This window comes from Sorex araneus, chromosome 5 (assembly GCF_027595985.1).
Source record: "Sorex araneus isolate mSorAra2 chromosome 5, mSorAra2.pri, whole genome shotgun sequence".
In the NCBI taxonomy this organism is placed as follows: Eukaryota; Metazoa; Chordata; class Mammalia; order Eulipotyphla; family Soricidae; genus Sorex; species Sorex araneus.
Window position 1 is genome coordinate 193,439,472 of NC_073306.1, and position 25,666 is coordinate 193,465,137.

The 25,666-nt window shown below is 39.6% G+C and overlaps 1 protein-coding gene and 1 pseudogene across 1 annotated transcript; one reads left to right on the plus strand and one right to left on the minus strand.

The window, feature by feature from the left end:
* Positions 1-241: 241 nt before the first annotated feature.
* On the plus strand, positions 242-1,203 carry LOC129405045 (ubiquitin-conjugating enzyme E2 C-like; annotated as a pseudogene).
* A 5,103-nt stretch (positions 1,204-6,306) lies between these two features.
* On the minus strand, positions 6,307-25,624 carry LOC129405046 (UDP-glucuronosyltransferase 2B31-like). Its single transcript, XM_055140006.1, has 6 exons — positions 24,901-25,624; positions 22,636-22,784; positions 17,969-18,100; positions 16,160-16,247; positions 13,070-13,289; positions 6,307-6,586 (listed from the first exon to the last, which is right to left on the minus strand). The coding sequence occupies exons 1-6, from the start codon at positions 25,622-25,624 to the stop codon at positions 6,307-6,309; spliced, it is 1,593 nt and encodes a 530-aa protein (XP_054995981.1).
* Positions 25,625-25,666: the final 42 nt, after the last annotated feature.

Genomic DNA, 25,666 nt, shown 5'->3' on the forward strand with positions numbered 1-25,666 from the left:
TGCTTGCCTTGCATGAGGCTAAGCCATGTACACATACACACAATGGATGTAGGAAAAGGAAATCATGCAACTTGCTACCCTGTGGATGGAATTGGAAGATATCATGCTGAGTAAATCAAGCCAAAAAGAGTGGGGCAGATAAAGAAGAAACGCTCCTGTCTTTGAGACGGCCTCCCAGAACCAAACCCAGCCAGTGTCGCCGCTGCCAGTAGAGGAGCCAGGCCCAGTTCAGCAGGAGCTGATGACCCTCCTGATGTTTGGTGACAAAGGCATTTTGCATTTACCGAGTCTGACAACCTTTTCAATTGGAAGGGAGATATCCATGGGACCTCCAGCATGGTCTCTGAGGACCTGAGGTCGAAGCTTTCCCAGAGTTCCCCGGCAGCTACCCCTACTTCGAGCCTGCGGTTTAGTGTCTCACACCCTGCGATGACCCCAAATGTTTACCCAAGGCAACATCTGCCTGGACACCCGGAAAGACAAGTGGCCCGCCCTTTATGCATCAGGACCATTCTGCCCTCCATCCAGAGCCTGCTTGGAGAGTCCAACATTGATGCCCCTTTGATCATGCATGCTGCTGAGCTCTGGAAAACTCCAGCCTTTAGGAAGTACCTGCAGAATTTCTTCTTTGAGGAAGTTCCTGTTCAATTATTTTCCCCATTTTTGATGGGGTTGAATATTTTATTCTTTTAAAGTTCTACCAGTGCCTTGTATATCTTTGATATTAACTCCTTATCAAATGGGTCACTGTCACTGTCATCCTGTTGCTCATTGATTTGCTCGAGTGGGCACCAGTAACGTCTCCATTGTGAGACTTGTTACTGTTTTTGGCATAACGCATACACCACGGATATCTTGCCAGTCTCTGCTCTGCGTGCGAGATACTCTCGATAGCTTGCTGGGCTCTCCAAAAGGGATGGAGGAATTAAACCCGGTCGGCCGCATGCAAGGCTAACACCCTACCTGCTACCCTATTGCTCCAGTCCTTGGATTAATAGTTTTCCCATTCCAGGGATGTCTTTATATCCTGGTTACTGCTTCTTTTGAGTTTCAGAAGCTTCTTAGTTTAATGTAGTCCTATTTGTTAATCTTTGCTTTCCCTTGCTTGGTCAGTGGTGTTTCACCCTTGAAGATGCCTTTAGCTTCAATGCCACAAAGTTTTGTCTACATTTTTTTCCATGTCTCTTATGGATCCAGTTTTGATGCTGAGGTCTTTTATCTATTTTGATCTGACTTTTGTGCATGATATTAGATATCACTAATCATCAGGGAGATGCAGATCAAAACCGATGAGATATCATCTCCCACCACAGAGACTGGCACACATAAAAATGAACAAGAAGAACTAGGGCTGGCACAGATGAAGTGAGAAAGGGGCCCACATTCATTGCTTGTGGGAATATCAACTGGTATAGCCTTTCTGGAAAATAATATGGACATTCCTCAACAACTAGAAATTGAACTTCCATTTGATGCAGATATATCACTTCTGGGAATATAACCAGGGGGCCAAAAACACACCTCAGAAACACCATCTCACTTCTATGTTCATTGCAGCACTACTCACAATAGCCAGAATCTGGAAACAACCTGACTGCCCAAGAACAGATGATTGGATAAGGAAACAATGGTACTTCTATACAATGAAATACTACACAGCTGTTAGCAAAAATGAGATCATGAAATTTGCCTATAAATGGATGGACTTGGAGAGTATCGATGCTGAGTGAAATGAGTCAGAAGGAGAGGGACAGAAATAAAATGACTGCATTCATTTTTGGGATATTAAAAAACAGTATGAAGCTAATATCCAAGGCTAGGGAAATCAGGCCAGGAAGATTGGACAATAGTTGGAAATTACCATAAGGGTGGAGGGTAGTTAATATAGGGGAGGATATGGAAACATTAGTTGATGATAACTCTGGACAAGAACAGAGGTTGAAAGTAGGTAAAGGGATATATATGATAACCCTTCAGCATCTGTATTGCAAACCATAGTGCCTAAAATGAGAGAAGGTTAAAGAGAGAGAAGGGGAAGAGAGAGAGAGAGAAAGAGAGAGAGAGAGAAAGAGAGAGAGAGAGAGAAAAGAGAGGTGTCTGCTATAGAGGCAGGATGGGGGAGGGGTGTGTATTATGGAGGGGTGGAAGAGGGAAATGGGACATTAGTTCTGAAAAATTACACTAGTGGTGGGATGGGTGTTGGAACTTGCATGACGGAAACCTAATCATGAACAACTTTGTAATGCTCTATCTCACAATGATTCAATAAAATAAATGATTTATATTAAATATAGAAGAAGTACTGGCAGGAAACCCACACCAAGCACATGTCCAGCCAAGAGCCTTGACCATTGATTCCACCCTGTTTCCTGTCAGAGTCTGGACTTGACCTTCAAAGGTCTGTTTGCCTCCTTCTCCTCTGTCTCTGTACAGGACAATATCTCTTAAACTATGATGTTCTTTGTGTTCAGTTTTGTTGTTGTTTTAAGTTATTTTGTTATTTTGTTATTCAGTGGGTAGGGCATTTGCCTTGCATGAGGTCGACCTAGGTTCAATTCTTCTATTCCTCTCGGAGAGCCTGGCAAGCTACAGAGGCTGGGCGAGGGGTGGGAAGTGGGGAGTTACTGGGGTTCTTGGTGGTGGAAGATGTGCAATGGTGGAGGGTCAGGTGATTGATCATTGTATGACTGAAACTCAAACAGGAAAGCTTTGTAACTGCATCTTATGGTGATTAAAAAAAATAAAAATTTAGCATTTTGAATAAAAATAAAAGTAATGTACGTTAAAATAAAAAAAATAAGTAGGCAGTAAAATGGTAAACCAGTTTGCCATCAAATTTAAATTTTTCTCAGTATAAAATTGGCAGGTATATCCATGAGAAGTTTTATATTAATCTCATGATAATCACAATGCAAAAACCTGTCAGATTTAGAAAATCTCAAAGCCAGAATATCAGAGCAATTCATCATTAAAAAGTAAGCAAGCTTCTTATGAAGTAAGGCAACAAAAGAGGGTACAAGGAATGAAAAAGAATTAGACATACACGAGAAGATGGCATTAGACTTGACATTATATGAAAATTAATTAGATATCTGATTAAATGTCATACAAAAGATTCTGTCTGACTAGATGATTACGAGTTAAAATTCTAGTATTAGCTAAACACTGCCTAAAAGAAACTTAATTAAAATATAAAGGCATACTAATCAACAGAGGAGGAATAGGAGGGGTCAGGGCGATATGAGTTTTTCCATAATAGAAGATTTGAGTCATTGATGAGGTCACCGGATAAGGCAGACTTGTTCTCCATTGGAGTATCATCACTGAAAGAGCTAGAAGTGATTTTATCCTGGAGGGATAAACCCAGCTAATTCAGGATATTACTTAAGTTTCACAGCCATGGAAGTGCTCAGGATAACTTGGTAAGTTCCTTCCAGTTAGGCAACAATTTATTTGAAGACGATCCGGCCTTCCAAGTTTTTCGGATGGCCCAGCTCCGAGGATGAATTTTATCTGGAGGTAATTCTTTATTTGGATGAGGCAGACCTCCATTCCCATATTCCTGAATTGCTTTGTGCACTTGTCCCAGAATAACAATATCCTTTGTTTGTTCAAAATTTTGAGTCCAATAAGAAAGCTATGGTTAAGAGGGCCTGCCATTTAGCAGGGCAATAACTGCTATGGGGGCCTGCACTGTCTCCAACAGTTTGTGAATTTCTTTCCCATATTTTATTTGAGAAGTATGGCTACTAAATATCTTCTGTTATTTCTAAATGACTGCATGTGCATCTAGAACTAAGAGAGGCATATTTACAACCAGTTTAGATTATAAAAAAAATCACTCTGGTTTACATCTCCATCTTTCTCTTTTCATTACCTACTGTAACTTCTGCAATGAGCCTTTAATCCCGTCAAGTTTCCAGGAAGCATTGCCACTGAATTCCCTGTCAAAGGAGCACTCTAAGTTGCAGGAGTGGATGCCACTCCTTAGCTTGACCGGGGTCTCTAAAAGTTGTCAGATCATCCATCAGAGATCTCTGCGTGCACCCCAGGTGTCCCTGGGGTCTTACCTGGCCTAGCTCATGTTCACAGCTGTGTGCTAAACCTAATCTAGAGTGCTGTGGCTTTGGAAGAATTTGCTTTTGAATGAGTAGATTAGGAACTAGTGCCGCACTAACTTTTTCTTTTCCTAGTTCTTTTTAAAACATCTGAAATGGGTTTAGACCAGAGCCCTCCAGCACTGAGAGCAGATAGAGGGGAAGGACTCGGCCTGTGGGTTTATGCCATAGACCCACAGAATCTTCAAGTTTTTTTTGCTAGTGGGTTTTCCTCGTGTCCCTTCCATTGTGGTTGGTGACACAGGAGACATAGAGGGAGTAGGGGCCTGCTCAGAGAGACATGCATTCACAGAGGTTAAATAGTACAGTTAACAGAATGAGAGATTTTCCCCAGAAGATGTAGCTGCTGATCCACTTTGGCCACAGGAAACAGCTGGGGAAACAGCTGGGGAAAAGTGTCCGATAAGAGACTTCCATGAGCCTTGCTCCTTGCAGAAAAGGGAAGTCAGCCCTAGACTTCACCCTCCCCTTGCCCTCACAGAAAAGAGTTTCAGGAGTAGATAAAAACTAAGTCAAAATAGGTTTTATTTTTTCACTTGGAAGTTTTGTGGGAGCGGGCGGGAGGGGAGACAGTGATAGATAGATAGATAGATAGGGAGAGAGAGAGAGAGAGAGACAGAGAGAGAGAGAGAGAGAGAGAGAGAGAGAGAGGAGAGTAAGAGAGAACAAGAGCCTTTACCGTGTGGAGAGAGAACCCCAGTACATATCCCAGCACTAGATGTAGAAGTATATGATTATTTGTTTGTAGAAATATCACTTTCAATCTATCACTGTCTTCCTGTTGTTCATTGATTTACTCAAGTGGGCACCAGTAACGTATCTACTCCTCCCAGGCCTGAGTTTTTACCAGCCTCTCCTTACTCGTCTTTCCCAATGATTGGAGGCTCATTCAGGGTCAGGGACTGAGACCTATCATTACTGCTTTTGGCATATCGAATACACCATGGGTAGCTTGCCAGGCTCTGCCATGTGGGTGGGATACCTTTGGTACCTTGCTGAGCTCTATGAGAAGTGTGTATATGTATATAGATATACATATATAAAATATATGTGTGTATATATATATATGTATATATATTTTATATATGTGTGAATGTATATATATACATACCCATATATTTTATATATATGTGAGGTCAGAGAGTTTCTTGCCCACATACCTGGCTGTCTTCCCTGAGGCCCCTTTTAGGGGATGGGGTCCAGCTTCTCTCCCCACCCCGAGCAGAGCTCTTGGTGGCAGAAAACCACCAGAACCTAGCCAGAGCCATGCTCAAGTCCCCTCTCCACACGTTTGGACAAGCCGAACACATGAAGGTACCAGCAGAGGAACCCAGGTGTGTATAATCCCATCAATGGCCAACATCCAGAGACTTAAAAGCAAGCTCCCAGAAGCGTGTGGCCGCCTTGCGGCCGCGCAATACCTTATAACCTACTTTTCCCTCTGGGAGTAACTCACAAGCTACTGAGAGCTTCCTGCCTACATGGGACAGCCTCGCAAGCTTCCCAAGGTGTATCTATATGTCAAAGCCAGTAACCAGCTGAATCTCATTCCCCAGACCCTGAAAGAGCCTCCAATGCGGCATCATTGGGAAGACCAAAAAGAGAGAGGCTTCTAAAATCTCAGGGATAGGACGAATGTAGAGGTTATAGAGACCACCCAAGAACTTGACGGTCAATGGGATTTTGTGATTCTTGATATATGTGAGACTATAATTTTTGCCTACTGTCTGAACTCCATCAAATATGGTGTGGAAATTATGGAGAATGGCTAGGAAGTGTCTTATAATGTGTTGGGTAGTGGAGGTCAACTGCTGGGGCTGGGTCCCTTGGGGTGAGGAGGGTTCTCACCTGGCCCCCTCTGGGGTGCCCCGAGTGAAAACAGCCTGATACAGAGTCTGGTTTATGAAATAATGAAAATTAATTCTGAAAAGTTAAAACAAATTGAATTATATAAATAACTCAATTCATATTACACGTAAAGTACATTTTATTTTCCTACTTGGAATGACATATTTAGAACTCTAATTGATAGTAAATTATTGATAAACAGATTTTAAAAATAAGAAAATAATTCTGAAGAGCAATTTTTGTCAGAGAAGAAACAAATCCAGACCCTTCAGCTTCTTTCTGGGAAAAAAACAGAGGGGTCCTGTCTATGAGAGAGAGCAGCTTTGGGCCTCACATGCAACTAGTGCCTCTTTTCCTTCTTCCCTGCTTTAGAAAACACCTGGCAACAGCACAGGCAGCATTTGGTGATGAGCCACAGGGCAGCTGCCACGCAGGCCAGCAGGAAGCCGATGACGTCCAGAGAGTGGTACTGGAGCAGGGTGAGGCCGTGGGAGGCGGGCCGCAGGTGTTTGGCTCCTTTGTGGCGCATGACGAACTCGATCCAGAAGGCCGCCCTGTCCAGAGGCTTCATTGGCTGATCTCGTTGAATTGCCCTTAGTTTCATGGCATTCTCCTTATACCTAAGGAAGAGCCCCAAAGGGCACATTGAGAGAAGTGAGATTGCTGAAGTGTTCCCTTGAGGGATTTTAAGTGTACCCCTATAATGAAGCTGATGTCATAGGATTATGGATGCAGCAGTGTATTGGGTGGCCTTCACTGGCAGTTTAGTGTTTAACAGGAATTTTTCAACCTACAACAATTTTACAATGAATAAGGAGTATAAAATAAATATTAAAACTCTCTTCGTAGAAGAAATTGTATACACTCTTATTGAAGCTAGATCTGCCACAGAGGAAATAAATTTTTAAGTAATCTTCTCGAAGTATACATTTAGAGGTGAATGATGTCAATATGCATGAGAAGACTCTTCACTAGACCTTATGTATTTACTTTTTTGTCCTTGCACATTTATTATCTGTCCTGGAACCAGTAATTACTTTGTTGTGGCTATTTAGTGAAGAGTGGAACTCACACCCTGTGTGCTTTGTGGTACTCTAGACTTGGTGCTGGGGCATCACTCCAAGTGGTACCCGGGATTCCATCTAGTGCTGGCATTGAACCCAGGGCCTCACCTTCACCCTTGTTCTCCTCTTTTGCAACACAAGTGCTTCTTTGTTTCTTTGTTCTACAGATTCACACATGAATATTCCAGGTATGAAAGATGAACAAAAGAACAAGTGCGCATATTCAATTAAAGGATGATAATCTCAAAGAGAGTTAGAAAGTTACTTGAAGTGACTATAATGCTAAAACTACGAGGTACTGTTAAGCACATCCTTATGTTGAAGCTTTTTAATCACTAATATTATAGGACTTGATTGTTCTAATAGCGTTTAACAGCATAGGTTTGCTTGTATTCTCTTGTTGATTCTATAGTACAAACTCAATTGTGCTCTTTGTATATACCATGCTCTTTATTTACTTTTATATTTCATTTTACTTGCATAAAATAGCATATATTTTCCTTTGTGACATGAACACTTAATTTTGTGCATCAAAAAGTGTTTTGTGTGTTTGAACCAAAGTTGTTAAATTTTATTCCACACAAGTTTAGGTTTACATTTATTTCTCTTGCCTATATGGCAAATAAAGGGAATTGCAGCATTGATATTCATGTGAGTAAAACTTCATTATTACCGTTGATGATATTTCCTAAACTTGTTATTATGCCCGTTGTCCCCACTTCACTCACTCCTATCCCTAGGTGTCCTCGAAAGTTTCAGTAGCAAGAGAAGCACTGAGGGCCATTTCTTGTTGATGAGCTTAGGCAGGTATATTTTAAGAGGGGTGCTGAGTAATTTCCCTCTGAGAAGTGGATGGTAAGCCACACGAGTTTGGGAACTTCTGATTTAAATGTACATATACTTGAATATATTGAGAAAATTAACTATTGCCCATTTATCAGTTTTAGAAACAAATTAGGTTCTCAACTACTTTATATCATATAGATTACATTCTCTATTTTGCAAAAATTTTAGGACAATTTCATGATTCTGGCAAATCTTATGCTACTGAGAATTCATTAAAGTTTTCTCTTATGACTAATGATTTTACGTTGATTTTATCTTTTGAGCAGTTTTTCTATTGTTACCAGATATAAGTGTATCTTCTGAAGTAGATTAGTTGCCATTATGAAATATTTGCATTTATTTTAGTAACTATTCCTGCTGGGCTGGTGCAATAGTACAGCGGGTAGGGCATTTGCCTTGCACCTGCTGACTCGAGTTGGATTCCTCCTTCCCTCTCAGATAGCCTGGCAATCTACCGAGAATATCCCTCCCGCACAGCAGAGCCTGGCAGGCTACCCGTGGTGTATTCGACATGCCAAAAACAGTAACAAGTCACACAATGGATTAGTTACTGGTGCCCGCTCCAGCAAATTGATGAGCAATGGGATTCCAGTGATTCAGTGATACAATAATTCTTGCCTAAGGTGTTCTAGATTTGTGTAGTGTAACATTGTTCTACAGTGATTCTGAAGTTGATAATTTTCCACTTTAGCTCTACTTTGAAATGCATCTTAAATTGATGGATACTCTACAGAAAGTACAAAACAATATTTTGTATGATTCTTTAAATATGTATGTGCTCATATTTAGAATATGTATTACCAATTGCATATAAGTGTATTTTAAGATTCCACTGTGGCAGTTTTGGAATTTTTATGGAATTTATTCTAGAAAGATTTAATGAAAGTATTTGCCGATTTAAACATACAATACGTTTGTAGTTCTCTTGGTATCGCCAATCTTCTTTATGTTTTTTAGTACTAGTCCTTGTTTCCTTAACATTTTAAATAATTAAAACTTTATTCCAGAAAATAAGTTTTCAAGAATTTTTCTGTTGCAGCAATAAGATGAGAATAGAAATACATTTCAAATTGATGGATATTGAATAAAAAAATTACAAATTCACCACATTATATTCCTTTAAGGTTAGAAAAACCTTAGCCTTTATGTTTTCATCCATAAAAGCACATCTGCGTTTATGGATACAGTATAATTATCAACTTGCTCACAATGGAAAAATTCTTTAAAATCATATATGGACTCTGTAATTACTTCATTGTATAGATCGAAGATTTTTTGTTTTGTTTTGTTTTTGTTTTTGGATTTTTGGGTCACAATCAGCGATGCTCAGGGATTACCCCTGGCTCTGCACTCAGGAATCACTCCTGGTGGTGCTGGGGGACCATATGGAATGCTGGGAATTGATTCCAGGTTGGCCACGTGCAAGGCAACCACTCTACTCCTGTGCTTTCGCTCCAGCCCCCAGATTCAAATTTTGATGCTCACTATTAAGAACAAATACTGGGTTTGAAGTTTGTAAAAATTTGGAATATGTATTTATTCTGAGGACAGTATATGATGCCTCAATCAAATGAAAAGACGTTTAGTAATATTTAGTAATATCTAGTAAATGATGTAAAAAATTGAATCAGTACTACAACTGGAGACCAATATATGCGTACTTGGATTATGCTAATATAAAGACCTATGAAGAAACACTGTGGTTACAGAGTGGAGAAATCTCAAACTAACGTTTAGAATGTCAGAAACACTCTGGATTTCCGATTGACATTTTGTTGTAAATGTTACCATATATCCAAGGAAAACTGCTCTCAGAAATATGCCCAGAGAAATTAAATCACTTATTGAACAAAAAATAAATGCACGAAAATGTTCATGAAATGGGCTTCCTATATGCAAACAATGAGACAGAGGAAAGGGACATGAAAAAAGCAATCCCATTCAAAATTGTGCCCCAGAAAATCAAATATCTTGGAATCAGCTTAACTAAAGAAGTAAAGGACCTCTACAAAGAAAACTATATAACTCTACTCCATGAAATAAAAGAGGACATGAGGAAATGGAAACATATCCCCTGCTCATGGATAGGGAGAATAAACATTGTCAAAACGGCAATACTCCCAAAAGCATTATACAGATTTAACGCGATCCCTATAGGGATACCCATGGCATTCTTCAAAGAAGCGGAGCAAGCAATCCTGAAATTTATATGGAACAATAAACGCCCACGGATAGCTAAAACAATTCTTGGGAAAAAGATGATGGGAGGCATCACCCTCCCCAACCTTAAACTCTACTACAAAGTGGTAACAATTAAAACAGCAGGGGACTGGAACAAAGGCAGAGCTGCAGACCAATGGAACAGGGTGGAATATCCCCACACACAACCTCAAATGTATGATCATCTAATCTTTGATAAAGGAGCAAGAGATGTGAAGTGGAGCAAGGAAAGTCTCTTTAACAAATGGTGCTGGCACAACTGGACAATCACATGCAAAACAATGGGCTTAGAACTCGACCTGACACCATGCACAAAAGTCAGATCAAAATGGATTAAAGACCTCAACATCAGACCACAAACCATAAGGTACATTGTAGACAAGGTTGGCAAAACCCTCCAGGATATTGAAGATAAAGGTATCTTCAAAGATGACAAGGAACTAAGCAATCTAGTAAAACCAGAGATCAACAAATGGGACTACATTAAACTAAAAAGCTTCTGCACCGCAAAAGATACAGTGACTAGAATACAAAGACTATCTACAGAATGGGAAAGGATATTTATATAATACCCATCAGATAAGGGGTTGATATCAAGGGTATATAAAGCACTGGTTGAACTCTACAAGAAGAAAACATCCAACCCCATCAAAAAATGGGGCGAAGAAATGAACAGAAACTTTACCAAGGAAGAGATACGAATGGCCAAAAGGTACATGAAAAAGTGCTCTACATCACTAGTCGTCAGAGAGATGCAGATCAAAACAACCATGAGATACCACCTCACACCACAGAGACTAGCACACATCCAAAAGAACAAAAGCAACCGCTGTTGGAGAGGATGTGCGGAGAAAGGGACCCTTCTACACTGCTGGTGGGAATGCCGGCTAGTTCAGCCCTTTTGGAAAACAGTATGGACGATTCTCAAAAAACTAGAAGTTGAGCTCCCATTTGACCCAAGCAATACCACTGCTGGGAATATATCCCAGAAAAGCCAAAAGGTATAGTCGAAGTGACATATGCACTTATATGTTCACCGCAGCACTGTTTACAATAGGCAGAATCTGGAAAAAACCCGAGTGCCCTAGAACAGATGACTGGTTGAAGAAACTCTGGTACATCTATACAATGGAATACTATGCATCTGTTAGAAAAAATGAGGTCATGACGTTTGCATATAAGTGGATCAACAAGGAAAGTATCATGCTAAGTGAAATGAGTCAGAAAGAGAGAGACAGACATAGAAAGATTGCACTCATCTGTGGAATATAGAATAATAGACTATAAGACTAACGCCCAATAATAGTAGAAATAAGTACCAGGAGATTGTTTCCATGGCTTGGAGGCTGGTCTCTCATTCTGGGTAACTCAGGGAAGGGACCACCAAGTAAAATGTGGTTGGAGGTCATGTGGGGGAAGGGTGAGGCGGGCGGAATACAGACTAGAGACTGAACACAATGGCCACTCAACACCTCTATTGCAAACCACAACACCTAATCAGAGAGAGAGAACAAAAGGGAATTCCCTGCCATAGTGGCAGGGTGGGGTGGGGGGAGACGGGACTGGGGAGGGGGGGAGGGATGTTGGGTTTACAGGTGGTGGAGAATGGGCACTGGTGAAGGGATGGGTTATTGAACTTTGTATGGGGGAAGCATGAGCACAAAGATGTATGGATCTGTAACTGTACCCTCACGATGACTCTCTAATTAAAAATAATCTAATAAAAAAAAAGAAAATGTTCATGAAAGTCATAGTGGAAGAAAAGAAAAGTTTGTGTACGATTAATGGATAAGTTATATGAGATAGCCAAGCCAAAGGCTACTTTTCAGCTGTACAAAATTATCACATGAATGAAGCAATAAGTAACAAGTAGCAAGTAGCACTGTTGTCCCATTGTTCATCAAATTGCTGGAGCGGGCACCAGTAACATCTCCATTGTGATAATTGTTACTGTTTTTTTGCATATTGAATAAACCACGAAGAGCTTGTCAGGCTCTATTATGCGGGCGAGATACTCTCGGTAGCTTGCCGGACTCTCAGAGAGGGATGGAGGAATCAAACCAGTGTTGGCCGCATGCAAGGCAAACGCCCCACCTGCTGTGCTATCACTCCAGAATGAAGCAATAAAGTATATTATGTTACATGAAGAAAGCTAGGTGTATGACTATATATGTGACATGATTTCATTCTTATGAAATGTTCATATTTGAATAACTGATAAACATAGACTATAGATTGATGTTTGATTAGAGTGGGATAGTGCTAAGTATCCTACAGTGTGTGTAAAATATTCTTTGTGTGTTTGTTTTGTTCATTTTTCAGACAGCCCGGAGTGCTCAGGGCTTACTCCTACTCTGAGCTTAGAAATGAATTGCTCTTGCCAACGCTCAGGGAACCATGTATGGGATTCTGGAGATTAGAACCAAGTCAGCTGTGTGCAAACAAGACTCCTACTCACCACGATTTCTTGCCGACCCCAAGTTTGGGAGAATTTTTTAATGTCTTACATTTTAATATTGTAAGGGTTTCAAAACCCTTTAACATGCTGCAGTTATTTAAAATATATACTTTAGGTAAATGTTATCAAGTAACTCTCTGTATTAGGAAAACACTATTATGTAAGCAAACCATTAGATGTTATTTATTATGATGGACCGTATATACATTTCAGAATTTGACTCTGACTAGAAGTAGTTATGGAAATTTAAGCTCTTCATTCTCAACTTCTGAGATTTCTAGGAATATTTTTCAATTTCTTATAAATCTTTACATGGCTTAAGCTGCAAGCTTTATGGTAATCTGTTGCATTATAACTTAATGGGTGAAAACTACTCTTAAGTAAATGGTTGAAATATTAATGAGATGGACTTAATCATCTTATTCATTGCACATCTAATCGTCTAAATGGCATCAAAATATACATTGACCAAAGTCCCTATGCATCGATATTTGTTAAAATATTGTGATACTCACGAAGGATCATTGATGACTGTCTTCAATGCATTGAGCAAATCTGAGCTTGACATTGTTTCAAAGTCCACCCTGACAGCTGCTCCCTTGGCCTGCATATGAGCGATGTTATCGGGCTGATCCGCAAACAGGGGAATGCCCACCATAGGCACCCCGTGGTAAATTGCCTCATAGATGCCGTTGGTCCCACCATGAGTGATGAAAGCTTTGGTTTTGGGATGACCTAAAATCAAGTAAATTTTAGGAAACTGATTTACTAAACTGAAGTGGCAAATTAAGGAACTGATATAATCATTATACTCTAGAAAACATAGTCTAATGAAAATAAATGTTTTTGGATCTCAGAACCAGTATACTTTAGTTCTTCTAGAGAAATAGGCAAAGAACACTGAGTATTTTGTATCAGAAATGAAAACAAATTTTCCTGATGAACTAATTAAGAGAAAACATTTTCTGTAACTGAAAACACCTAGAAATGATGATGACAGGAGAGTAAATTTAACTTCAGAGTAATAAAACAATGGAAAGAATGATGAGGTGAATTTCATGGTGAAGTTAATGCAGTCATGTCATCGCGATTTTCAGAAATGCACTAGGGAGACTTCTATATTGTAATATTCTATTCTATATTGTAATTATCATAATTATTGTATTTATTGTAATAATTTTAAAGCCTGTATTAGTGTTACTGGACCGGAACGATAGCACAGCGGGTAGGGCATTTGCCTTGTATATGGCCGACCCCGGTTTAATTCCTCTGTTCATCTTGGAGAGCTCGACAAGCTACCGATTATCCTCCCTGCATGTGAAAGCCTGGCAAGCTACCCGTGGCATATTTGATATGCCAAAAACAGTTAACAACAAGTCTCACAACCGCGATGTTACTGGTGCCTGCTCAAGCAAATCGATGAATAAACGGATTACAGTGCTACAGTTACAGTGCATTTTATATTGTAATATTTATAGTGTAATATCCACCCCATTCTGCCTCTGTGGCAGGGTATTCCCTTTTGCTCCCTCTATCCTTTTGGGTTTTGTGGTTAGCAATGGAGGTATTGAGTGGCCATCATGTTCTGTATATAGTCTACTTTCAGCCAGCATGACGCATCCCGAGTGGGGCCTCCTAGCACCCTTTACTTGGTGGCCCCATCTCTAACTCAACTGCCTTTTGCCCCAGCATGTGTGGCCAGCTTCTAAACTGTGGAGTAATCCTCATGGTGTACTTATCTCTGCTTTCTTTGATGTTAGTCTCCCATTTTATTACTTTATATTCCGCAAATGAATGCAATCTTTCTATGTCTGTCCTTCTCTTTCTGACTCATTTCACTTAACATGATACTTTCCATGTTGATCCACCTATAAGCAAATTTCATCTTTTCTAACAGCGGCATAGTATTCCATTATGTAGATGTACCAAAGTTCTTTACCCAGTCATCTGTTCTCTGGCACTTGTTTTTTTCCCCAGATTTTGGCTATTGTAACCTCATTTCTGCAAGTTTGAGTGACTTTTTAGCCAGATAAACTATTCTTGGCGAGGCCATCATTTCATTGAGTTTTTTCACTATATCCCACGATTGTCTTCGTGCTGGAGAGTTTCCTCTGATAGGTCTGCAGTAAGTCTAAGGGGTGCTCCTTTGTATGTGATTTCCTTCTTTCACCTTACTGTTTGCAATTTTGTGTCTCTATCTGTGGCATCCATCATGCTGAGTGTGCAATGTCTTTTTATTAGAGTCTTTTTATTAGGGTCTCTTTTAGCTGACACTCTTAGTGCTCATTGGATCTGGATGCCTGAATTTTTCAGCTCTGGGAGCTTTTCAGCCATGATATTTTTAACTCTGGTTTTTCCATTGGGATTATCTCCCTTTCCTTCTGGTACTCCGATGATTCTAGTGTTGTTCTTGAAATCATCCCTTAAGTCTATGATTCACTAAGAGCTATTTTGAGGTCTTTCCCCATTGCTTCTTGTTGCCTGTAAACTTCTGTCAAGCTCACTGATTCTGTGTTCGGCTGTAGCTATTCTATTATTGAGGGCGCCCACTGAGTTTTTAATTTCATCTCCAGAGTCCTTTATTCGTGACAGTTCGTTTTGTACCTTTTTTTCTACTCTAATTTTTTCTTGTATTTTCCTGACTGTGCCATTGTTTCTTTCATGTTCTTTTTTAATTTATTGAATGTCTATTGAAACATTTCTTTGAGTTCATTGAACATTTTCAACATTTCATCTCTGAGTTCTTTATTGGAAGAGATCGTATTTGTGGGTAATTCTTATTAAGGCATCTGGACCCTTTTCATGATCTCCTCGTGGTAGGGATTTTTGCTGTTTCTTCATGCTTTTGTAGTAGTAGGGTGGTGGGACCTTCCAGTTCACTATCATTCTTCCGCTCTAGTTGTGAGAAAGAGTACTGCATGAGCTTGGTCGATGGTGGCCACCTTTTCCTCCTTCTAGAGTTTCACCTTCCTCTCAGGGTACCTCAGTGGCTTATGTGAGGTCTCTAGTAAAGCTTGGAGGATGTGTTCTTTCATATTAGACTTGTAGAGTTTTTTGTGATGCCAGTACTATGGTGTGTAGGAATAGGCTACTGGACTATTGGCCTAACGTGTTTGAGATGGCCAGGATATTCTCCAGAGAATTAGGTGATGGAGATCAAGAGGTGAGTCCAGAGTGCCAGGAAAGGGGAAAATAACAGGGCCACAAAAAAGACCATGCCCACTGCAGAGGCCACGCCCCCTACTGCAGGTAGGTGGGGTGCTGGCTGTAGGGGGTCACACACTTGGGACGGGGAGCAAAGACAAGGCCCTGGAGAACAGTGGCATTGCCCATGGGCTCAGGAAGCAGAGGTGGGGAGGGCTCTGGGTTTGAAGGCTTGGGTGCAGGGAGGGGAGCTGGGGTCCTTGACCAACCTGGGATGGGAAGCAAAGATATGGTCATGGAGAATGGTGCACACCTGTGCGTGGGGCAGCAGCCCGAGAAATGGTAGCTACCTTTTATCGATTAAATTTTGTTGCTAGGCTTGGTAATTTTCATTTCTTGTGAATGGATGTCACTGGAGTAGGATATAATCTCATTTCGGTGTGCGTGTTCCAGAATCTTACCAAGAAGGTCGTTCTGGGGGATCCATTTGTACAACCGAGTATTGGCCCCTAAAGTTTCAGGCTTCTTGCCCTCAAACCTCCAGAGAACCTATAAACATTAAGAAAAACATGTCAATCTACTTGTTAAACTTTAAATGTTTTATTTGCATGTTTCATTGTTAAGACCACAAAAGATGATTTAGTTACATTTACAATTCTTCTACAGAAGGTACTTCAATAGACAAGCATTTAGAGTAAATGCTGCTAGAACACTATTATAATAGAAATGCATGCACAGTACTTACTTTATATTCCAAAAAATATATATATCATATGTTTTACATTGACACAATAAGCAATGTGATTAAAATAATCAACAATGCATTTATAAAATTTCAGACTTCCAAAATTTAATGAGGTAGTATAAAATTATTAAGGTACATATATATTTCTTTACAACTATTATAACTGACCATTCATTATTATTTGATATTTAAATTAATTTTTCAGATAAAATATTTTACTTATATCCAAGTGTCAGATCTGTTTTTTTATTATCAACATAAAATCAATTGCTCAATAGAATAAACAATATTTTTATCAATGATATATTATAAACACGCATATATAAATTTTAGAAACTATATTAGCTATCGGTTCTCCTCTAATATCAGACCCATAAAAATATTCAGGAAGTAATTTTTTATATATGCACACTGATACATTACAATTTTTAGAGTTGACAATTGTTGACATATTGAAATTGAGGAGTATTGGCTCAGAAAAAGTGGAGTGGATAGTGAAAGAAATGAAAGATTGTGATAATTGTTTTCCACTGACCGGTAGCACCACTGCAATGCAGCAGAAATGTTCACTGTGTGTTTCTGTCATATGTACAGAAACTTTCTCTGTAATGAGTACGAAATATTCGGATGTGGGCGTTTACCTAGTAACCCTCACTATTGAAATTAGAATGTAGAAATTGTTCATCTCTACTTTCTCTCTTATGTTCACTCCAGATCCTCAGCAATAAAATGAACAGAGAGATTAAAAAGAACTATATAAGTGAATATATACTGATTCTTAGCCAGATATTGTAGGTGCATTCTATCTGACAGAAATTAAGTTATTAGGAATTTTGATAATCTCGAGTGTATCATAATTTTCTCACACAAGCCTCATTTCTTGTTGGCTTCTTATTGTATCCACACTTCCTTTCTCTGGTTCAAAACCATTGTGCGTGTTTTTGGAGTTTGGAGGGAGTTTGCTAATCCAGATAGTACTTTGAACTGCATACTGAAAAGAAATTGAATAGCTTCATTTCAAAATCATAGACAAGGAGTTTATGTTACCATACAGGCACATATTATAGGAGGCCATTTTGCTTTATAGATTCCTGACTAAAGTTACCGTTCAATTATTTTCTGATAATATTTTCAGTGTTTACTCATATTTATATACTGTGCAAGAGTACCAATTCTACCCAGTACAAATGACAGGGTAGAAATTGGTCTTTATGTATCTACACAAATTACTAATATATTAATGATCATATTGTTTCCCTTAAGTATATTTTATTCTCTCTGGATGTTACTGCAGTGTTACTGGTCTTCAGCAGTACCCTTTGTTTTACTTTAGCAACTGACATATAAATTTTGTATTGAATTAATTGGATAAGACAGACGTTATCATTTATATTTACAGTTGTATGTATATATCTACAATCCCAATTCTAGGCCATATAAATTTATGAAACTTTTGTAAAACAGAAATTTGCAAACAATTACAAACTTAACAGACACATCATTAACACTTTTTCTTGATTCTAACCTTTTGTGGAACCTGTGCAAGGGCTGATGCAATCACATTGGCTCTCTCTTCAGGCATGTCACTGACCATTGACCCCAGAGTAAACACCACAATGCCATTTTCTCCAGAGCTCTGGACAAACTCTTCCATTTCCTAGGAAGAAAGAATTTTCTCCTTCATGGGTAGCAAGACCATGTCATACATTATTGGGCCAGAGTTGTGGCTCAGAGATAGAGCTCTTAGAATGAGGGTGTGAGCCTCTTTGTTCAAACCCGGCAACACACAAACACACACACACACACGATATTTAAATGTTTTCTACAGAAAAGTACACAAATAAAACATTTTAATGTTTTTATTAGAGCAAAAGGTATATTTAAAATTATTGCTAAATGCACACATGATTAACATTGTAGACATTTTCTTTCTGATTGATTTAGCATAATTACAGTACTGCATTTATGCTTTTAAGCATACAAGGCTGCTGCCCTTCCTCTTTTGTCAAAGTGCCTGAGACCTTCTACCACTTCCCCAGTGCCACATTAAGTTTGTTCCTCCATCCTCATTCACCAAACGAGAACCTCACTATGTTGACAATTTTCAAGGTTTTGTTGTCATCACACACTTTCCTGAACATGAGTATCATGAATAAAGTAGCTGTGAATATAGGCGTGCATATATATATTTTTAATGAATGAGATTTTTTTTGTTAGGTATGGGCACAGGAACAAAAATCACTGAGTCAAGAGAGTTAAAGTTTCCCCTTGTCAGGGCATGTTCTCTCAAGTGATGCTGAGGAGACCAGGATCTCTTCAGAATGATCTTTGGCCAATGTGGCCAACTGTTCAATGCAAGGGCGTCTGGAAGTGCTCTGCAGTGTGAAGAGTACATGAACCGCCCCAGCTGTGCTCATAAGGACTTCAGGGAATCAGCAGGAGATGCTCAGGATCCTCCAGGGCTGCCCCCAGAGATGTTTCAGAATTAAGTGTTGTCGGTGAGGGTCCGTGCATGCAAAGCATTCACCTCTGCCTCTGTGCTGCATCTCCTGCCCCTTCTGTTTTAATATTTAAAGACATATGTAGACCATTTTCATTAAGCAGGAATCACATAACATTTCTGGCTATAGGGAAGGCTGTAAATATATTCCATCTAGGGGTGCTAACTATATTCCCCTTTATTGTGCAAATAATATGTAGAACTTTATTTTATTTTTTAAAATTAAATGGAATTTTCTAAAATCTGTAAAACACAGAGCAATACTTTCATTTCACTCTTCCTATTCCCTGACCCTCCAGCTCAAATGAGAGGAAGAGATTTTAGGGGTATAAAGAATTTTGAATTTATTGATTGTAGAAATCCTGGTGAACTTCTTAAACCTTTTTTAAATGTTTCGTTCCAATGAAATTATTTACAGTAAGTAGCTGAACACAGCTCACCTATTCAAGAAAAATAGGTGAGCTGTCTTTGAAGTACGAGAAAAGTATTAAATTTCTGCTGTGTCTGGCAGAAAAGCAGATCAGCCTCTTCCAAAGATCATCTGACTACCATCACTGTCACTGTCACTGTCATTGTCATCCCATTGCTCATCTATTTGCTCGAGGGGGCACCAGTAATGTCTCCATCTTGAGACTTGTTACTGTTCTTGGCATATTGAGTACGTCATGGGGAGCTTGCCAGGCTCTGCTGTGCGGGCCCGATATCTGAGTAGCTTGCGGGGCTCTCTGAGAGGGGTGGTGGAATCAAACACAGGTCAGCCGAGTGTAAGCCGAATGCCCTAGCACTGTTCTATTGCTCCAGTCCATCATCTGACTAATAGCAAGTAAGTCCCAGTGTTAAGCACAAAACATTTCCTGCATTTCTCCTCCCTGAAGGATTCAGTAAAGGGCTCCTGTAGGGTAAAGGGGTTTTCTCTTTTCCACCTTGCCACAGGAAGTTTATTGGGTTACTCCCACCACAGTGCTCCCATTCCTCTGTATTTATTTGTAACGTCTTTCCTTGTGCTCTGTTAACTTGTAAATATTGTTTTTCTGTTCTCCTTAAGTCCTTTGCATAATTAATACAGAGCAATGTCCTTTTTGTATGGACACAAGAAAACAGTAAATGCTATGCGTTTGTAACTTGGGTGTTAATGAACTCTCAGTGATATTTACCTCCTGGGCATCTGTTCTCTCGACCTTAACCTAAGTTGTCCTTACTTCCTGCACCCTAGAGCAGGATCCCGATTAGGTATTGGATGGATCCAAGGAAGCAGTGAGCTATGTGTTATCCTGGCACTGAAATGGGCTGGCCAAAGTGCCATGATGCTTAACTATAAGTTAAGAGCTTGGTCATGGACAGATGGTATCATGATCCAAAAAGCAATAACTAGATTCGGACCCTGCTAAGGTTAGGAAAGATTAATCTGGCCTGAGCACTGTAGTCTGAGTCTGTGCAAAGATGTTCCCAGGAAAGCCACCCTACAAGCATCAGTATATCTCTTACTGTGTCCATACAAAATTAAAGAATATTAAGAAGTAGAATTAAGATGTTAATTAAGATGTTAATTCAGTTATTGGACTGAGGAAAGGCGAAAAACACCTTAAGTGGCGGTTTGCCATAGAGCAAAGGAAGGGCTTTCTTATGTTGATTTTGCTGCTGGACTGGGCAGAGCATCTACCCCCAGTGTGAGGGAGTCAGAGAGACAAGAGAGTTGGAGGGACAAGAGAGCAAGATGCAGTGTGGAGAGATGAGTGGGAGTAGACGGGAATGAGGCACAATGTGAGACTAGAACGGGGGCGGGGGGACTCAGAGAGACTGGAACTGGCGCATGATGAGAGATTGAATAAACGACAACTTATCAACAACCAGCTTGTCCCTGGGTGTTTCCTCCTCCATCTGCCCAATGGCCTGAGCCACCCTAAATGGGGGAGGAGCAAGGGACCACCCCCAACCTGGGCGGCAAGGGGGAGAGCTGTCAGGGCCTTTCCTGGCCACCTGGGGATTATACAGGTTCCCATTAAAATGTGTCCTCACATAGTTTCAGAGTTTGTGATTCTCTCTGTGTGCAAGTTTTGTAGTGCATTCAATTTTTACCAGACTGAAGCTCTAATTTCCTCTTACTGCTGCTGGATTTCTCTGCAACCATCGCCACCTAGTGGAAACGGAATACTCGTGCTCAAACCCCCCTCAGCCTGCTAACCTTGAAACACAGCTTCAGGAAGCTGTCCGTAAGCTCTCTAAGCACAGGAGTTGTGTGTGACTTCATCAAGACTGTTTGTGATTGGAGTCAGGGTCCTTGTCCAGACTCCACTGTGTTGGGTGAGACTTGGACTCTAGTTCGAGCTAGTAATAAAGTTCCTTTGCTTTTGCATTATCGTGTGTGAACTTAGTCTCTCCACAAAAGGGGATCTGAAATTCGGACCTAATACCGCCACCCCTGTATGTTTATGACAGTGAATTCTCGGTCATTTTCAAGACCAGATATATTCTCTTGTTGGCAAATGGCCAGCCCGACTTGCTTCTGCATGTTTGGCGTGGGCTTTTGAACCAATGCCAACCCCAACCAGTGGTGATCAGGGGTTTCATTCAGAGATTTCTGTTGGCTCTTTATTCAGAGCTATTCCAGACATTTCTCAGAAGATGATAATCAAATGTGGTCCAAGAGTTTGAAGCTAGACAAACAACTCATGCCTATCCTTGCTGTCTGCTCCCCCAGTGTTTTGTGCTTGTGCCTGAATGCATGCACCATCTAGAGACCCTTATCTCTTCAAGGTCCAAAATACACCATCTCTGGGTTCACAAAGAAGCAAACTAACAAATCAATGAGGCATGTGTTAGATAATTAAAAGAGAGAAACTTTCATGCAATATTTGACTCAAACCATCAGGAATATGCTTTAAGGCTAATAGAATTTTATATATTAACTCTTTTTTAAGGAAATAGTATTTTGAAGACTATCTTTAGTTTGATGTTGCTGTCAATATGATATAGACCATGTCTTAAAATATTATAAAATAATTTGGTAATGGATACTGATTTAAAATTATATCTTAAAGGAATAGTTTTAGGTCCGGAATGATAGTGCTGTGGGGAAACCATTTGCCTTGCATGTGGCTGACCCAGGTTCGATCCCCAGTATCCCATATGGTCCCCTGAGCACCACCAGGAGTAATTCCTGAGTGCAGAGCTGGGATTAACTCTTGAGCTTCACTGGTGTGACCCCAAAAGCCAGGAAATAAAAGGAATGATTTCACTTTAGACCATTTAGATTTTTTTTTCCATCAGAAATCATCTCATACTATGTGGTCACAAATTTATCTTCTTGCCATTATTATGTGATGAGCAGTTTTTGAACATAGAGAAATTATTAAACTTGTATATTATAACACAATGAAAAGTCTTTATACATATTTATATATATGTATTCATATATATTGTGTACTTTACCCCATGTATTCTTTTATATCCCATATAATGCTAAAAGGCATGTTATGGAAACATTGGTATGAGATTACTAAGATTTGGTGCATGACTGAAAATAGTCACCCAAATGGTTATAGGTAGCGTCAAATTCAGTTTTTTAAAAAAATATTAAAGAGAAAAGCAAAGTTTGCTTTGTGTTTCAATTAATTTAAGAATTTTTAAAAAATAAGCTCTCCTGCTAGCTTGATTTCTAATGATGAAATTCAAAGTGAGCAGGGCCAGGTTACCTTAGGCAAGGGCTTGGCAGGCTTGCAGTGCAGTCCTCCAACAAACTCAAAATTTGGTAAGATGGGGTGGGGAAACTGAAAATCCCAGTATGTTCTAATGAGCCAGAAATCAGCTTTCCCCATTAATTCGTATATCTTCACGGGTCTTCCTGAAAGATAACAAAACAAAGCAAAGTAATTCATAAATGTTTAGGTAATAAAAATAAGGAATGAATAGTCCAAGAAATTTTCTGCCATGGTTATATAATGGAGTCAAAGGTACAATATTACCTGTGGTTTGATAATGCAAATTTTCTTTTTTATCTTGTCATCTACCATCAAATGTATACTTGTGATGCAACTCTAAAGTATGTATATAACTTACGTGTTCTAAGCATGTGTTTTACACATCTTTAGATAGGATAAAACAGAAAAAAAGTTATTTCTTTTTTTTTTTAATTTATTTTATTGAATCACCAAGTGGAAAGTTACAAAGTTCTCAGGCTTATATCTCAGTTATACAATGCTCAAACACCCATCCCTTCATCAGTGCCCATATTCCACCACCAATAAAAACAAAAACAAAACAAAAACAAAAACAACAGTATACATCCCACACCTCACCCCCCAAACCCCCCCATGAGTGAATGATACTTTCACTTCCTTTTCTCATTACCTTGATTACATTCCAGATTCAACACTGAACTCACTATTGTTGTTGGAGTTTCCAAACAGACTCACTATTTTTATTGGAATTTATTCCCCAAGAATACAGCTCTATTAACAAGGAAATATTTGATAATAAGTTTTCCACTGATGAGAATGAAGAGATAAAATGTCACGTGGCCGCTACCGCGGTTTACAATTTCTGTATTATAGTAATTAAGTCCGCGAAGATTTAAGTTTGAAAATGAATCATTTCCCTTCCTGGAACAGCATGTAGCAAAAATTTAGTTCACAGGGTCCATACATGGGTGCAAGCACTTGCTGGAACCCCAAATCCTAAAGCTGTCTCTGGTTCCTGCTCGTTCCACATCCAGAGGGTGTGCAGAGGCATGGGCACCCGGGTCGAAACTCGGCCAGAGCCGAGCACCAGGCCCTGCTGGGACTGCGCCGGTATCCCGCGGCTGTTTCAAGTTCAAAGCACTTTTTTTTTTCTGCGCCAAAAGTTCATACCTGCTCAAAGGACCCACAAAATGTTGGACACCACGCCTTCTCCCGGAGGGGAGAGAGACCAAGAAGGAAGGATATTTCCTCCGTTAGCCGGCGTGGGGCAAAAGCTTAGTTCACAGTCTCCATACATGGTTGCAAGCACTTGCTGGAACCCCACATCCTAAAGCTGTCTCTGGTTCCCGCTCGTTCCACATCCACCGGCTGTGCAGAGGCATGGGCACCCGGGTCGAAACTCGGCCAGAGCCGAGCACCGGCCCTGGCTGGGACTCAGAAAAAAAGATATTTCAAAAGACTCTCAATAAATCTCCTTTTAAAAATGTTTATGAGTCAAGACCAGAGATATATAGCAGGTAAGGCACTTGTTTTGAACACACACAATCAATTCTATCCCTGCAATCCCATATATTTCAACCCCTTGAAAATCTCATGGAAAAATCCCTGGACCCGGGCTCAGGAATAAACCCTAGACACTGATGTTCGTGAACTCAAATCCAATAAATAAAATGTGCTCTTATGGGACTTGAAAGAGTATGCCCTGAAATTGTGAGCTAACAAAGAACAAGACTTAATGGGTCATGCATTCTTTAGGAGTTGATGATCTTTATCCTTCTCAAGATTGAGAGTCCGCTAAATTATATGAGGAGTTTCTAACCCAGATTCAGGAATGAGAATGTGGTTCTATCCAAGAATGCACTCTTCACTTTACTTTACTTTTGTTTCAAAATAAAATAGTTTTATTGCTGAAATGAGTTCTTAATTTTGCTGAAGCCTATATGTCTTTACTCAATATACTCAAGAGTCTGAAATGTCTAAATTGAAAAGCCTACTGCAAACAAATAGATAACAATGGACATTTAAATACTTTGACAGTTATAGGTTTTAAAGTTATTTTGTATGTTCATCTAGAAAGTTCTATAGTAACTCTAGGTCATAGAGGTCTAAAATTTATCTTAAGCTCTAAGTCTTTCTAAAATAATAGTGAGAATGACAGACATTTTATGACATGCAATTATTTGTAAAATCTAAATTTTTAAGTGCTTATAGTGATAAAAGTCATTTTCCCGTGTATTATGATATGTAAGACATCTTATAAGCAAGAGAAAACTGACTTACCTAGTACTTCGCTATAAAACTGATCCCATTTCTTCTCATTTAATGTCTGGCTCCAAAAGTCAAAATATAGCACATACATCATATTTTTCACTCTCTCCATGAATGTCATTCGGTCACTTAACTCTGACAAAGTAGCAGGCACATAGGAAGGTGGGAGTGGCAGTCCTCCGGCATACTTTTCAAATGTTGAGCCCATAGTGATGCGGAGACTGTACATTAAAGGAATTTTGAATATTTCTGCTAAAAGTTCCCCACAAGGTCCAGCGGCATCTGCAAGAACGACATCAAATCTTGATTCCTGTAGCTTTTTCATTAGTTTCTTGTTGAAAACTACATCTTTACAAAGCTTTTCAACTACATTCATAAATTCCAAAACCACATCTTGCATTTTTGAATAATATGCGAAAAATGATTGTTTTGGCATATCATATGTCCATAAATTAATGAGTTTCTTGAAAATACCCTCAAAATCATCCTTAGAGAGAGATGTTGGGTAAATCTCAAACTTCATAGTGGATGTTTTGTTGGGATCTACAAGAATGGAAGCTGAAGATGTCAGAACAACCACCTCATGACCTCTTTGGACGAGTTCTTCGAGGATCGTCTTTATGTTGATCCAGTGGCTGTATTCTGCGGGCCACACCAGCACTTTTCCACAACTCCCACAACCAAAGTAACAACCCAGCTCTAGCAGGAGAAGAGTTGATATCCATTTCATAGACATTATGGCAGAAAGAGACGTTTTTTTGAAAACTACTTTTTCCTG

Bases quoted from the DNA above. Each gene is read 5' to 3' on its own strand.
- LOC129405046 (XM_055140006.1), bottom strand. From the start codon at position 25,624: ATGTCTATGAAATGGATATCAACTCTTCTCCTGCTAGAGCTGGGTTGT. The intron at 18,101-22,635 runs GTAACCTGGCCC...CTTTCTTCCTAG, and splicing joins CTGCCAAGCCCTTGCCTAAG to GAAATGGAAGAGTTTGTCCA. The intron at 13,290-16,159 runs GTAAGATTCTGG...ACTTGATTTTAG, and splicing joins CCCCCAGAACGACCTTCTTG to GTCATCCCAAAACCAAAGCT.